At 35.2% G+C, this 15,237-nt stretch overlaps 1 protein-coding gene across 2 annotated transcripts in view; it reads right to left on the bottom strand.

The window, feature by feature from the left end:
• Nucleotides 1-7,384: 7,384 nt before the first annotated feature.
• LOC108604942 (homeobox protein cut) overlaps nucleotides 7,385-15,237 on the bottom strand; it is a 72,390-nt gene continuing 64,537 nt past the window's right edge. For both annotated transcript variants that reach the window (XM_017994577.2, XM_033294540.1), the window contains 2 exons: nucleotides 11,388-11,874; nucleotides 7,385-10,550 (listed from right to left, as the gene is read on the bottom strand). In XM_017994577.2, the coding sequence (XP_017850066.2) occupies nucleotides 7,472-10,550; nucleotides 11,388-11,874 (3,566 nt within the window). In that variant the 3' untranslated portion in view covers nucleotides 7,385-7,471. The remainder of the gene's footprint in view (nucleotides 10,551-11,387; nucleotides 11,875-15,237) is intronic.

Below are 15,237 nucleotides of genomic sequence, written 5' to 3' on the forward strand. Positions count from 1 at the left end.
ATATATATATATATATTTTTTTTTTTGTTATTTATAAGCAAATGTGAGACACAAACAAAAAGTCAACTGTTCCAGCGTCGTTTATAACAATTTATTATATATGAAAACAACAAAAAGAAAATTGTAAAATAAAAAGCGAAAACCATCAGGCGCGCAGGCAATACAAAACGAAAACATTTTAAATATTTTAAGACAAGAAAAATAAGCAACAGAACATTTAGCGCCTTATGATTGAGTCCTTAGCGAAAATGAAATATGAATTAAAAGCGACACACACAAAGAAAGAAAATGTTATACAAGCTGCTAACTATAATATATATATTATATATATGTTAAAATTAAGTGCTAACAAAATCAACCAAAATCACAGGCCAATCAATCGTAGTTTACACACACTCAACTAAATGTTAAAAAAATCAAAGAACATTATTTTAGCAGCTAAGCGCAAAAAACAACAACAAACAAATAACAACAATTTAGCTTTAAGCCTTATTACATATATACGTAGTTAAAAAAAAAAAAAACATTTGCTTTGCAACTATTGCAAACATTTATTGTTTATACATATTTTTTTTTTGGTTTTTTGTTTCCTTTCTTAAACATATTTTTATATAAGTCAAATTGTCAACAAAAAAAAATATATATTGTAAAAAATGCAATTGTTATATTTTTATTTCAACACAACACAAACAATTAAACAAAAAACAACGCCCTATACACTTCAAGTACCTTTTAGCAAAAACAAAAATCTATATAGTATATTATATACAAGAAATGAACTAAATTGTATACAAAGTGTATGTTTGCTAATTATAATAACAATAATAATATACACAAAAAACTAATTGCCAGTTGTTAAACGTTAGCTAACAGTTTTGCTTTAAATTGTTTACAACAAAATGTTTTTAGTAGATGTATAACATGTAAAAATGCCTTTCTTTGTTTTTTTTTTTTTGATATATTTTTTTTTTGTAATATTAACTAAGCTAAGCATGAAATTATATATTTGAAGCAACAAAAACTAAACTAATTGTTTAATGCAGACGACAATCGCCAGCGCCGTTTGTACACACACACACACACACACACACACATATAAACAATTGTACATATAGCTAAAAATTATAAACTATATTAATTGTTATTTAAAAAGCGAGCATGTTAAAACGAGAGCACAAGCAGAAATTTAATGCGTTGCCCACGACCTCATCCTATTATGCAATAACTTAAACTTTATAACTCTTATCAAAACAAAAATTTAAATTTAATTTTTATTATCAATAACAGCAGCCAGTTTTGTTAATGTTTATTGCTTTTTTGATTTACGCAACTATTTTATTTACTATTAAAATCTATATACATATAATTATGTATAGCTATGATTTCTTTTGCGTACCAAATACACACAATATGTGATTTCATTTCAAATGCGTTTTTGTTTTGTTTATAATATATATAGAAACACCAACGAGTTATATGTAAGAAGAAGAAGAGCAATGTTTGTAAACTGAAAGTGCCTCGTTTATGTTTTTTTTTTGTATGAAAAATTGACAACTTTCAATCATGTGTTAGCTTAAAGCTGCCCCCCGTACCCCCTTTCAAATAATTTAGTACTAAGCGTATTTACAGTTACAGGGTAACCGACAACAAACAAACAAACATGTCCACACTAAAAATCAACAACAAATCAAGGCGTCTGGAAATTAATTTCAACGTGCAGGGAACACCTTTAGATAAAACTAGCGCTGCGTAAAACTTTATTAGAACTAGCAAGTTGCAAGTTATCAAAATAACTTTAAGCACACATACACACACAATCACCAACTCATCACACACACACACACACACACACACACGTAAGCATAACAATATATATATATATATGATAAAACATAAGTAAGTGTATCTGTTTGCCCTCCAAGGTTTCAACTAGCGCCTATTTTTATGTCTAAAATCTGTACCAAAAAAAAAATTAACACCAACAAATCAACAACAACAACAAAAATCTACAACAATAACAACAACACAAAGTTTGTTAAGTAAGTACTTATGTATATTTATACAAAAACAACAACACCAACTACACCAACAACTTCAACAACAACAACAGCACCAATTACAACAACAAGCAACAACAACAACAACACAAACTTTGTTATGTAAGTACTTATATATTTATACTATAAACACAAATATATACACCAACAAATGAAACAAATATCTTAAATATATATATCTATTATATATATATATATATATATACATATAGAGTTAAAGCAGAAAAAGATTTGTTCTGTATTTTTTGAGAGCAATATTTTTCTACTTTTTCGATAAAGACCCAATAGTTTTTGTTTATAACTGTTAATGTAGATAAAAAAAAAAATAGAAATCACTGCGTGGTGTGTGCTAAGCATTATATATAAAGTGCCGTTTGTTTTAGGACTGATTTCGGATATGAGATTTATAGCATGAAGTACACAAAAGTAAAAACACCAATAGCAACAAAATTAAGTACTTAAATTAACATATATACATATGTATATATATACACACACATTAAATACATAACAAGCATTCAACAACAACAACAACAACAAAACGGTTTATATATTAAGCAACAAAACTGAACAACAAATCTAAACAAAATGTTATTGAGTAGAGTGCAAAAATAAAAGCAGAGAGCAAATTTATTTAGCGTTGCATTTAATCTTGGTCAAGTGGGTTGTTAATAAGTAAAGCTATTTGTTTTAAAAATGATTTTAAGATATTTTGTACTTTATTTGATTTTTTCGGTGTATACTTTACTTTATTTGTTTATAATTTTTTTATTTTATTGCAATGCAATCTCATACGATTTAAATTTACAACATTTTATAATTCAATGTTCTAGTTTCAAAGTTGAATTTATTTTATATTCATCTAATCTCTATAATTTTAATATTATAATTGCTTTATTTATTAAGCATTAATATAAAATATAAATTAGCAAAGCAAAAGCTTAGCAAAAATTATTTTCTGATTAGCGCCATCTAGTGTTAGTAGCATTACAACATGTACTATGCAGTTTCAGCGCATGACGCACAGATGGCGCCACTGTGCCAACACAAAAAATACCCACTTTTGCTGAATTCTTTAATGACCCCTTTAGTTCTTTTGCTCATTAAAAAAATTCATGATTTTTGCTTTGAATACAGTATATTCGTCTTTATTGAATTTGATTTCTCTGTTCAGTTTTACATGCTATATAAACTAAATATTATTATTTAATATTATTCATATATATAATTATTTATATATATATATATATATATTTCTTTAAACTTATATATTTATATATATATATATTTGAAATATTTGCATTATTTTTTTTGCATTTTTATTTGCTGTTATGCAAATAAATTCCATTTTAAAATTTGCAATATGCTTGTTTGAAATTTTTTGTTGAACAACAAGAAAAACGCAACAGCTAAAGTAGTTTCAAAAAAAAAAAACTCTTTTAAATTTCAGAGTATAATTAATGTATTACGTAATGTTTTTTTTTTTGTTAATTTCTTATAATTTTTTAGTTTTTCTTTTTCAATGGAGCCAAAGTGTTTTGCCAAAAATGTGTCAAGTGCTTAAGTTGAGGCCACTAAGTTTTAAATACTTTGCCTTTTTTGCTTGTATATGAAATATATATATATATGTAGTATATATATTTATGTTAATAATATTATTTGTATTACTTTTTTGATATTTTTGCTGCATTTTCTTAATATGCTTAAACGCTTGCCTTGTATTCTTTCGTTTTTTAGAATTATAATTAAAATATTAAGTTTTTCGTTTTTTTTTTTTAAATATGTTTGCTGGGCGGATTTTAAACTGAAAACGGTGTTGGTTGTTTTGCTGCCTTTGTTAATAGAGCTGTAAACTAAATTTATTATTTTGTTGTTTATTAATTTGTTTGTGTGTGTGTGTGTGTTAACTATATTTTGGTTCAAGTTTAACAGTTTCAGACTCAACTGTGTACTAGATTAGAAGATTAGTTAATAATACTATATAAGTGTCATAACAGTTATGCACTGTAAAAACTTTTTATATATTTTATTTTTAATGTTGATATGGTCTGGTTTTTGCTTTGAAAATGTAAAATTTACTGCGTTTATTTATATATATTTATGTATATACATAATATAATTAAAATCAAAGTCAAAAGTGTAGCATATCTTTTGGGGGCTTGTGTGTATGTGTGTGTGTGTGTAAAAGACTGTATATCACCTTGGGCTTAAATTCATTTCTATATGCAAAGAGACATATGTATATATATGTTTGCTTTTCACAAAAAAAAATGCAGTTTATTTTTTTTGTTTGTTTAGTATAAAAAATCATTTACTTTTTTTGTTTTTGTTTTTGTTTTCTTGCAGCATTTGGAAGGATAATTTCTTATGCAATTTGTAATTTGATTCTATTTACTTTCTTTTCATATATATATGTATATACATTAGATATATTTTTGATTTTTGTTTAACGCGCATACGTACATGCTAATGTTGATTAATTAATTGTTAATTACGTATAATTGTTGGCGTGATTTTTACTTTATTTATTTAATATTTTTTCAATGCTTGCTACGGCAACTATGCAAAAAATTTTCACTGCCTACTAAACTACGTTCTATAGATATAGATATATCGACTATTTGGTTTTAAATGTAACATTAAGTTGGTTTCGTCTGCTTCTTCTTATTCTTGCTTTGTTTACATTTTACTTGGCTAGCACCGTATATTGTTATATAAGTATAAGTGTATGCGTATGTAAATTAACTGTTTGTGTGTGTGTCGAGTCTTGCATGTTAACTAGTTTAAAATTTGAAAACCATGTGGGGTACCCTTTGAAAAAATTTCATACATTTTTTAGCTGAGCAAGTTTTAGACAAAAAAAAATTAACGGCAGTAACAGTTGATATTCCATGCAAGACTTTAACTATAACTTTTCGAACATGTCGGCCTCAACTTGCTGCTTCTCTCTCTCTCTTTCTCTTTCACTTTCACTTTCTCTGTGTGTTTTTGTGTGTCTGGGGGAATTTTTTGTTTAGCGAGTACTTTAGTTCCTCTGCAGCATTTTTGATTTGCTTTGCTTGTGGGGGGTGGGGTGTGGTTGTTTTGGGGGGTAAAAATCATATCGTGTCGTAACTAAAAATAAAGGATAATCGCTGGGTTTTGTTTTTTTTTTTGTTTAAGAAACACATTTTTATTTGATAAAGTTTCATGTATTAATGTTACGTTTTGTTTGTTTTTGTTGTTTGTTTTGCTTTTTGTTTTCTTTTCTCTTCGTTTTAATTGTAATTACAATAATAATAATAATCATTAAAAAAATTCTTTATAATTATTACAATATGAAAAAAAAAAGGTTTCAACTAAAACTAAATCGTTTGTTTAAACATATTCATATCTCATTATATATCATATACATATCTGTCTGAATATATATCTATATATATTTATTATGCATAAATATTTATTTAATTAAATATATTTTGTAATTATTATTTAGCTAAAGCGTATGAAAATGCAAAGTATTCAACATGTCAACGTTAAGAACTAAAAAAAAAAAAAATATAATTAAATGTGACAAAATTTAAATAATTTGTTTAACAACAGCGCACACAAAAAGTGTTGCAGATTTTCTTTACGCATATTCTTTATTGTTTAATAATTTTGTATATTCATGTTTTTTTTTTTTGTTTATCGCTTGAAGACGCAAATTTGCTTTTTTAGGTATTGAAATGTGTTTGGTATATGTTTTTTGTTTTTTCGTATTAAATTTATTTTTATTTTGTAGTTTTTTTTTTTTTTTTGCTTTTTGTTGCTTTTTTCATTATTGTGTGTATTATATTGTTATGTATTTTTTTTTTTTATATAACACCCTAGTTTGTTAAGCAAAAAATGTTTGTTTGAATTTTTTTTGTTTTTAATTTTTTGTTTTAATTTTTGGTTGAAAGTTTTTTAAACTTTAGCTTTAGTAAACCTAGTGAAAAAAATGTTTGTGATTTTTTTTTTGTTTTAAATAGTTTAAAAGTTTTTTTTTTCTTTTAGGAAAACAGTGGTTTTTAAGTTTACGTTTTGTTTTTAAACTTAATTGCTAGGCAAAAAAATGTTTACTGACTTAAATGTTAATTTTGTTTACGCTTTTTTATTTATGTGTAATTTTTTGTTTTGTTTAGTACGATATGCGTTTATTTTGTTTTTGTTTTTTTTTAAATCATTTTGTAATATTTGTTTAAAAAAAATTGTTTGTTTATGCTACGCTTGTTGTTAAATGTTTAATGCAAAAATTTATAGTAATATTAAACGGCATAATGTTTACTATATATGCTATATACTAGTTAATAATATAATAATAATAATTATTTGTTATTATAAATAATTTATAATTTAGTGCAGTTTCTTTGCAGTTTATTTTGCTATGTTTTGTATTATAAATTTGTGATTTTTGTTTTCGCTTTTCGCTTTTCTTTACATACATATTTAGTTAATAAAGGTAATTTTACGTAAATTTAAAATTTACAAAATTTATTGTGTGTGGTGTGGAGTAATTTTTTAAATTTTAGTTGGAAATCGCTTTAAATTTTTTAATGCATAAAATGTAAATAAATGTGTTGCATTTAACTATCTTTTACTTTGGGGTATGCCATTGTTTGTGTGTGTGTGTGTGTGTGTGTGTGTAAAATGTTAAAGAGAATAAGTTTAAATTTTAGGCTGTGTATGTGTGTGTGTGTGCTGCTTTGAGATCAAAAGATAGTTAAAACTTGCAGATAACAAAGTCAAATTGTTTGAAGTTAAAAAAGAAAAGAATTTCAGCTGCTATACATTGATAATTATTTACACAAATGTCTATGTACACTAAAAAGAAAAAAAAACACTAAAAAATGAAATTAAATTTAATGTTTATAATAATAGTTATAAACATGCTAACGCCAGTTGCTTACAGTCTTCAAGTCGTCAAGGAATTCAAACAAACAAACTATAAATGTTAAAATAAAAAAAAACACGCATACTAAGCTTTGTTTTTGCTATATATAATTACTATATATATATATATATGATAATATTTGTTTTTTTTTTTGTTGTTGAGAGATTGAAGTGGGGCAAACTTTTGGTTTAAGTTGTGGCGTTTAGGAAGAGTAGTTTTTGTTTAATACTTTTGCGCTACGCATAGCATCTCTAAACTTATAGCGTATATATAAGATATCGTATCGTGACTAACAACTAGCGAAAAAAAAAAAAAAAATTAATTAAATTATGCGCGCACAATTGAAATCGAAATCGAAATTAGCAACGCGTACTAAACTAATGCTATATATATAAGTGCCTATATATATATAATGATTATATATATGCTATGTTATGTATTTGTTTATATATGTAAATGTTTAAACAAATTGCTGCTGCTGCTGCGCTGGCTACAAAACTTAATCACATTGCACACAGATTTAAAAATTCCAGGCGGCGGCTGCAGCAGCAGCAGCTGCTGGCGCTGCTGTGGGCGTGGCGCTGGGCGTGGCCGACTGCTCCTCGGGCTCGCTGCTTAGGCGACGCACACGCACCAGACGCAGCTGCTCCTCGCTTAAGACCTTAAGCTGCTGCTGCTCGGTTGTCTCCGTTGGCTGCTGCGCTAGCTCCTCATCGTCCTCCTCCTGTTTGATGCGCACTTCAGGCTCCATATAGCGCTGCTCCAGCTCCAGCTGCGCCTGCTCCTCAAGCTCCGCTTCAGCGCCTGCTGCTGCAGCTGCCGCTGCCGCCGCCGCAGCCGCCGCCGCTTGCTGCATAATGCAAACGCCATTGATAATGCGCTCGCTGTCGCCAGCAGCAGCAGCAACTGTTGCTGTTGCTGCGGCTGTGGGCGTGGCAGCGCCAGCTGGATTCACCCATTGCGGCGCCGCGGGCTTGCGGCGTGAGCTGCGCACTGCGTTGCTCATGTAAGCAGCAGCGGCAGCAGCTGAGGCCAGCGCGGACTTCTGCAGCGCGCCATAGTCAGCGACGGGATTGTTGGACTCCTGCTCGCCCGCAAGCGATTCATTGTCGCTCATGTTGTGCTCCAGCTCGTCCTGGTAGTCGTCGCTGCGCTCGCGCTTGAGCGAGGGCATGGACAAGTCCAAGCCGCTCATTTGCTCCTTGAACGCTTGATTCAGCGCCTGCAGCTCATCGCCGCCAGCGGCGCCAACGGCAGCAGCCGCAGCAGCAGCAGCGCCGGCAGCCGCGGCAGCGCCCGGTATGCCCGCCAAGCTGCGTCCCAGCAGCGCAGCGGCAGCGAAGTAAGGTGGGTAGGGAATGGGCGCGCCGCTTAGCCCCATGCGCTCCTTGTGCAGCTCCACAAGACGCTGCTGCAGCAGCAGGCGAAACTGCACGGGGTCAAAGGGCGTGGCATTGGTGTTCTCGCGACTGGGTATGGGATTGTCCTGGCCGGGCTGGCCGTGCGGCACCTGCTGCTTCAAGCGCATGCGATGATTATGGAACCAGTTGGTGATGGTGCGCGTGGCCAGGCTCAGCTCGTTGGCCAGAAACTCAATGGTGCCCACATTGGGATAGGGATCGAGCGCAAAGGCTAAGCGCAGCGCCTCCTTTTGCTCCTCGCTGAACAGCACGCGCTGCTTCTTGCTGGGCGGCGCGCCGGCCACAGCGGAGCCCACCGAACCAGGGCCAGGGCTGCTGGTGTAGAAATCGTTGGTGTCGTTGCTGCTGGTGTCACTGCTGTTGTCCTGCTGATTGGGTCCGGTGCTGCGGCGACGTTTGCTCGCCTCGCGTCGCTCGTTCTTGAGCAGCTGCAGACGCTCCACATTGTTGGCGTCGCTTAGCCACAGCTGCATGCGTATGAAGGGCTCGCGTCCCTTGATCGACAACATGTGCCAGGGCTTCGGCTTGCTCAGCAGCTCCGAGACGCTGCCCTGACTCAGACCCAGCACAGCTTCGCCGAATATCTTCTGACCAATATTGTTGGCCAGCAGCGCTTCCTTGATCTTGGTGGTTATGTCATGTGTGTCCAGATCTTGTGTGAGCGCTGCCATTTCGTAAACAGTGGGCGACATGTGCGGATGCAGACTGCGCATGGAGTTGGGCGCGTGTGCGCCCGCATGTGGCATCAGCATGGGCTTCTTCTCGCCGCCGCCGCCGCCGCCGCTGCTGCTGCTGCTACTCACGGGCGTGCTGCTGGCGTTGGGCTGGCCATTGCCGCTGGCGGCGGGCAAACTGATCGCATGCTGCGGCGGCAATCCGGGCGAGGTGAGCAGCATGTTCTGATGATGCAACAGCTGCGCTTGCTGCGCTGCAGCTGCTGCGGCTGCTGCGGCGGCGGCTGCTTGTTGCGCCTGCTGCTGCGCTGCTTGGTTCTGATGCTGCTGCGCAGCGACTGCGGCCGCCTGTTGCTGCTGCTGCTGCTGCTGCATGGCCGCGCTCATTGCGGCCGCCGCCTGCATTTGCTGCATTATGTGCTGCGCCTGCGCCGGCTCCTGCAGCTTCAGCTCGTTCATCATCTTCTGCATGGGCCGCGCCGTCATCATTTTCTGCATGCCCTCGGGCATCTGGGGACTGCCGCTGTAGCTGCCCGTGCGCATCAGTTTCTCCGGCGCGATCTTGTACTGACTGGCCACAAGTTTGTGCACCGCATTTTCGTCCTCCAGAAACATTTTCATGCGTATGAACGGCTCGCGTCCCTTCTGGGTCAGCATATGCCAGGGCTTGGGTCGCGCCAGCAAATCGGACACGGAGCCCTGGGACAGGCCCAGCACAGACTCGCCAAACAGTCGCTGCGAGATGCTGTACTGGCTCAGCGCCTCCTTGACGCGCCGCACAATGTCCTCGGTGTTCAGATTGTTGAACATGTCGAATTGCTGTTGTGTTATCGGCGGCAGCACCGCCTTGGTGGGTCGCTGTGGCTGCGTGTGATGCGGCGTCACCGGTGGCTGCGTTATCAACGAATTCGTAATCGACGCCATGCGCTGCAGCGGACTCGCGGTCGCTGCGAACTCCTCGCCCTGGCTGCTCAGCGCCGGCGGCAATATCGAATTGCTTAGCGGACTGGGCGCTGCGCTGCTGTTGCTGCCAGCACCACCACCAGCACCACCAGTCCCTGGTGCGCTGTTGGCGCTGCTCTCACGCTGCGTTGTGCTGGCGTTTGGCGCCGCCGCCGCTGCCGCCGCCACTTCGCTCTTCCTCGAGTGAAAGCTGCGCTCATCCTCATTGTTCGCCGCTCGTTCGCTGTCCTTTAGGCTGCTGTTGCTGCTGCTGCCGTTCAGCTTGAAATCCTTGCCGGCCAGCGACAAGTCCTGCGCGCCATTCAGCACTTGCTGCTGCAGCGCCATCAAACTGGAAAGATTTGGAAAGCTTGCGCTTTGATGTTGCGCCGCCGCCGCCACTTGTTGCTGCTGCGCCGCCGCCGCCTGTTGCTGCTGCTGCTGCTGCTGCTGCAGCTTGGCAATCTCACGCTCGAAGGCATGACGCATGTTCTCATCGGCGGCCATTGCGCCGGGGAATGCATTGGGCGCAGCGCCGCCAAAGAATGGGGACAACAAAAAGCTGCAACAACAACAAATGGGTAAGTTAAATTAATTGCCATTTAATAATAAATTAAAAAAATTACAAATTTAAAGTTAAATTTTAGCTGCACTTTATGCTTAAGCAAAAATAAATAATTATTGAAACTTCTAATTAAAAAAAATATATTAAAAACTTTAGGCATAATTTTTTCAATGCAGTTACATTTTTGTGCAATTTTAAAAATAATAATTTGCATGCCTAATAAAAAACTTTTTTCCAAGCAATATTTAAGCTTCAAAAAAGTAATTTATATTTAATTTTTTGTGCATTAAAATCATATATAAATTATCAAGCAATATTTAAGACTCAAAAAGTAATTTACATTTAATTTTCTTGTGTATTAAATATAAATTAAATATTATATATAAAATTATGAAGCAATATTTAATATTCAAAAATTAATTTATATTTAATTTTCTTGAGCATAAATTAATATTAAATATAAATTATGAAGCTATATTAAGCTTCAAACAGTAATTTATATTTATTGTGCATTAAATATAAATTAAATATTATATACAAATTATGATAATATTTATATGATTTATGGTTTAATATTCAAGAAGTAATATTAAAATTAAGTAATATTTAAAATAATATCAATAATCAACGCTGAATTTAAATTTATGTATGAAAAAATTAAACAACGTACGCTAAATTTAAATATTTATTTAATGTACGCTATGCTTAAATTTAAAATAATATTTTTAATGCACGCTGTACTTAAATTTAAATTTGTGCACAGACTTATTTTTGCATATTTAAATATTTAAGCAATTGTTAGGCAATTAATTACTTAAGCGACTGTTGACTCACCTTGGAAATGCTGCCTCGCGTGGCGTGCGCGCCATAATCTCCTGATAGAGACGCGCCATTTTGTCCTGGGCCAAGTCCTCGTGGCGCATTCGCTGCTGCTGCTCGCGCTGCTCACGCTGCACAGCCTCGCGCTCCCGCTGCACTGCCTCGCGTTCGCGCAGGGCCTGCTCGCTGGCATGTTGCTGCTGCTGTTGCTGCTGCTGCTGCTGCGACTGTTGCTGCTGCTTCAGCTGCTGATCGACCTTGTAGAAGGGCGAGGTGCAGCTCTGCGGAGGCGATTTGCTGTCCTCATTGCTGTGAGTATCGTCCACCAAATGACGGCGCTGATGCTCCTGCTGCTGCTGCTGCTGCTGCTGCTGCACTGCAGCCACATTGCTCTTCATGAGCGACGAGGCTTCGCTTAGAATGTGCGCAATGCGATCCTCGGACATGGAATCATCACCGCCGCCGCCAGCGCCGCGTCCCGCATAAGGTGGCAAACCAGAATCTGCAAACGAAAACAAAACAAATCAAATTATATATATATAGATATATATACAGTTGGGATGTCTATATGCTGTGTATATTGATCGTAAAGCGAAGCGAAGCTGCTTTGCCCATTAAACGTTGTAAATTTTATGCGCATTCGGTTTTTGGTGCTTTTGGCTCTTGGCCGCGTTTTTTGTTTGGCCCGTCGTCAATTGATGGCCCCTTAAGCCAAAAGCCAATTAAGCCATAAAGCGTTCAAAAACGCCAGCGCAAATTTGTGGCCATAAAGCGACGCGACTCGACTCGACTATGATGCACACACTCGAAAGCGGCGGGCAGAGCATAAAAATAAAATAAAATGCACAAGAATTTAAAGCAAAAGCCGCAAATATTTACAAGCAAACGTACTAAATTCGATAAGTTATCGATAGGCAAGGGGTAAGCATTCATTTTACAAATTAAGCTCAATATATAATTAAATGTTATACGCTTTATATATATTTTATATGTAATAATAATTCAAATATTTCTTTAGTTTGTAAATATTTTAATTTATAATTTTAATTTTAAACAGACAAAATCATTTGATAGTTTGTTTAAATTTCATTAAATATTATTTAATTGGTATATGAATTTGTAAATTCTTTAATTTATTTTTAATTTATAATTTTTTTTTTATTGTATCAATCAATTCTTTTGAAAGTTTGTTTAAATTTCATTAAATATTATTTAATTGAAATATTAATTTGTAAATTCTTGATTTGTAAATATTTAATTTGATTTATTATTATTTTATATTAATTTATAATTTATTTTAATTTATATATTTTTTTATTGTAAAATTGAATTTTTTAGTTTATTAAAAATTACACACACACATAAAAGTAATAAGCATTAATTTTATTAATTTAAAATTATTGGTTAATTTTTAATTATTTTTAATTTATAATTTTTTATTTTCAATCAATTCTTTTGATAGTTTGTTTAAATTTTATTAAATATTATTTAATTTAAATATTAATTTGTAAATATTAATTTATTTTTAATTTATAATTTAATGTAATTGTAAACAGACTTTTAGTTATAGCTCAGCTATCAATTCTTTTGAAATTTTTGTTTAAATTTCTTATTAATTCAAGTATTTATATTGCTACTGAATATAACATTTGATGTAATTACTTTCATTTGTTGCTGCAATTTTATGAAATATTTTATTAATATTTATTTGTATTACTTTAGCTGCTTTAATGGCTGACTGGCTGGACTCTAAACGTGGCTCAATTATAACACCATTTGATTTTGGCCCAAACACAACAACCGCAAACAAAAGCAATGCACACAACACAGACTGAAAGTCAAGCAAGCAAGGACGAGCAGGAGGCTGAACACCAAAAAAAAGCAAAAAATAAAATGCAAAATAAATATAAACAAATGGAGTTGGGAGCATGGAATAGTTCGATGCGATGCAAGCGTTGCGCTAATTTGGCACGCGCCATGGAGCCACCAAAAAGGCCGCAGCAGCAGCAGCAGCAGCGCAGGTGTCAAGGGTCAGGGGTCGTCACATGCATGCCGCAAGCTCAACGAGCCAGCGATGCTGCTTGGCTGTTTAAATAAACGAAAAAGCGACGAGCGACGAGCGACGGACAAGCGAAATGAATAAATGAATGTGAATTCAATTGCAATTGAAAGAGCAGCGCACAACAAACAAAAACAAAAAAATGTATAAAAAAACATGAAAATTGTTTGCACAAATTCAATTGAAATGGAGAAGCATGTTGTTGATATTGTGAGCGTTGCTGCTGCTGCTGCTGCTTTTTTTGGTGGCGCCACAGCCGTTAAATGTCGCTGACTACAAAAAGAAAAAAGCAGCAAAAATCGACTGCTAACTGCTAAATTGCAAAATAATCGCAAAGGGCGACTGCACATGTCCTGAATGTCCTGTGGCATGTTTTTGTGGCTGCAAACATCAATCAGCCACGTACTGTATGAAATGGGCGTCTATGGCAGTGTGTGTGCTGTGGTGTGGGCGTGGCAGCGCAATGAAATAACTGAAAATCGCTTTACAATTGCCAAGAGCATAATCGATGGCTGGAGTGGGCCGCCAACGGAAACGGAAATCAACACATGAATGACAAATGTTTGCCAGCTCAGCGCTCCATTCAAGCGACAGATTTTTAGCGAATTGAAAAGTGCTTCAAGCCACACAAAAGCAAAAAGCAAAAAGAGCAAAATTGTCCAACAAAAGGCGCTAAAAGGAGCAGAGAATGGAAAATCATTTTTGCAAAAATTGAATTTTTTTTTTCCAGCCAGAGTCCAGTGCTCTCTGCGTCGCTTCATTTGGGGATTACAAAGTGTTTTTGTGTTATAAAGTCGAAGATGACATTGATGACACCTGTGCTGACCCCTTTGCTTTTAAGCCACAGCTCGACAGTAGACAGCAGACAGCAGACAGCTTAAGCGCTCTTTAGACGCTTGTGCGGAACTAAAAATGAAAAATGCTGGCCAAAGAAAAAAATGTCTAATTTTTTTTTTCGACCACAACCAGCAGCAGCAGCAGCAGAGACAATCGATTAGTGTGTTAACTTGGCCAGCAGCAGTAGTAGAGTTAAAGCTTTAGTCATTTTAAGTTGTTTGTAAATTGAAATAAATTTGATTTTAACTTAAACAAAACGTTTTTTTATTTAAACAAATGCAATTTAGTTAGTTATGAGTTGTTAGAGGTTAGAATTCTAGTCATAACTCAGTCAAAACTCAAGCGTTTTTGCAACGGCTAACTGTCTTATGCTTAGCATGCTGCTTGCAACAATGTTGCAACATTGGAATTTTGATTTTGCAACTTTCGATTTTTGGCAAAAATTCATGATTCACTATCATGAATTTTTTCAAAAATGCAAATTCTTCAAAACTTTAAAATTTGCATGCAGTTCAATTAAGCTGCAGATTAACTGTATAATAAGATATATAACGCGCTGCTATGACGTCATAGCGCTGAGTTAGAGCTACTGAAAGTTTGTTATTTTGCTGATATTTTGCTATTTGGCGCATAACTTGGCTAAATATTTTTTGTTGGCAACAAATTTAGGCGCATTTTAATTGTTAATGTTGCAGCAACTTAAAAATATATAAAACAGTTCCAAGCGATTTTATTGCGCCGAGTTATAGTGACGCAAACTTAGTATTTAAACAAAAAGTAAGTTAACAAAATTTGTTTATTAGAACAAATAAATTTTAAAAAATTTTTTAAACAATCAAATAACATAGTTTATAATGTTAAGCTATAGCACAAAGCGTACATAAATCATTTGACTGCATTAGCGCATTTTAAAGTACAAAAAAGCTTCAATTTTGGCGCTCGACTATATTTTGATTATACATATATGTT

The sequence above is a fragment of the Drosophila busckii genome, chromosome X, assembly GCF_011750605.1.
Source record: "Drosophila busckii strain San Diego stock center, stock number 13000-0081.31 chromosome X, ASM1175060v1, whole genome shotgun sequence".
In the NCBI taxonomy this organism is placed as follows: Eukaryota; Metazoa; Arthropoda; class Insecta; order Diptera; family Drosophilidae; genus Drosophila; species Drosophila busckii.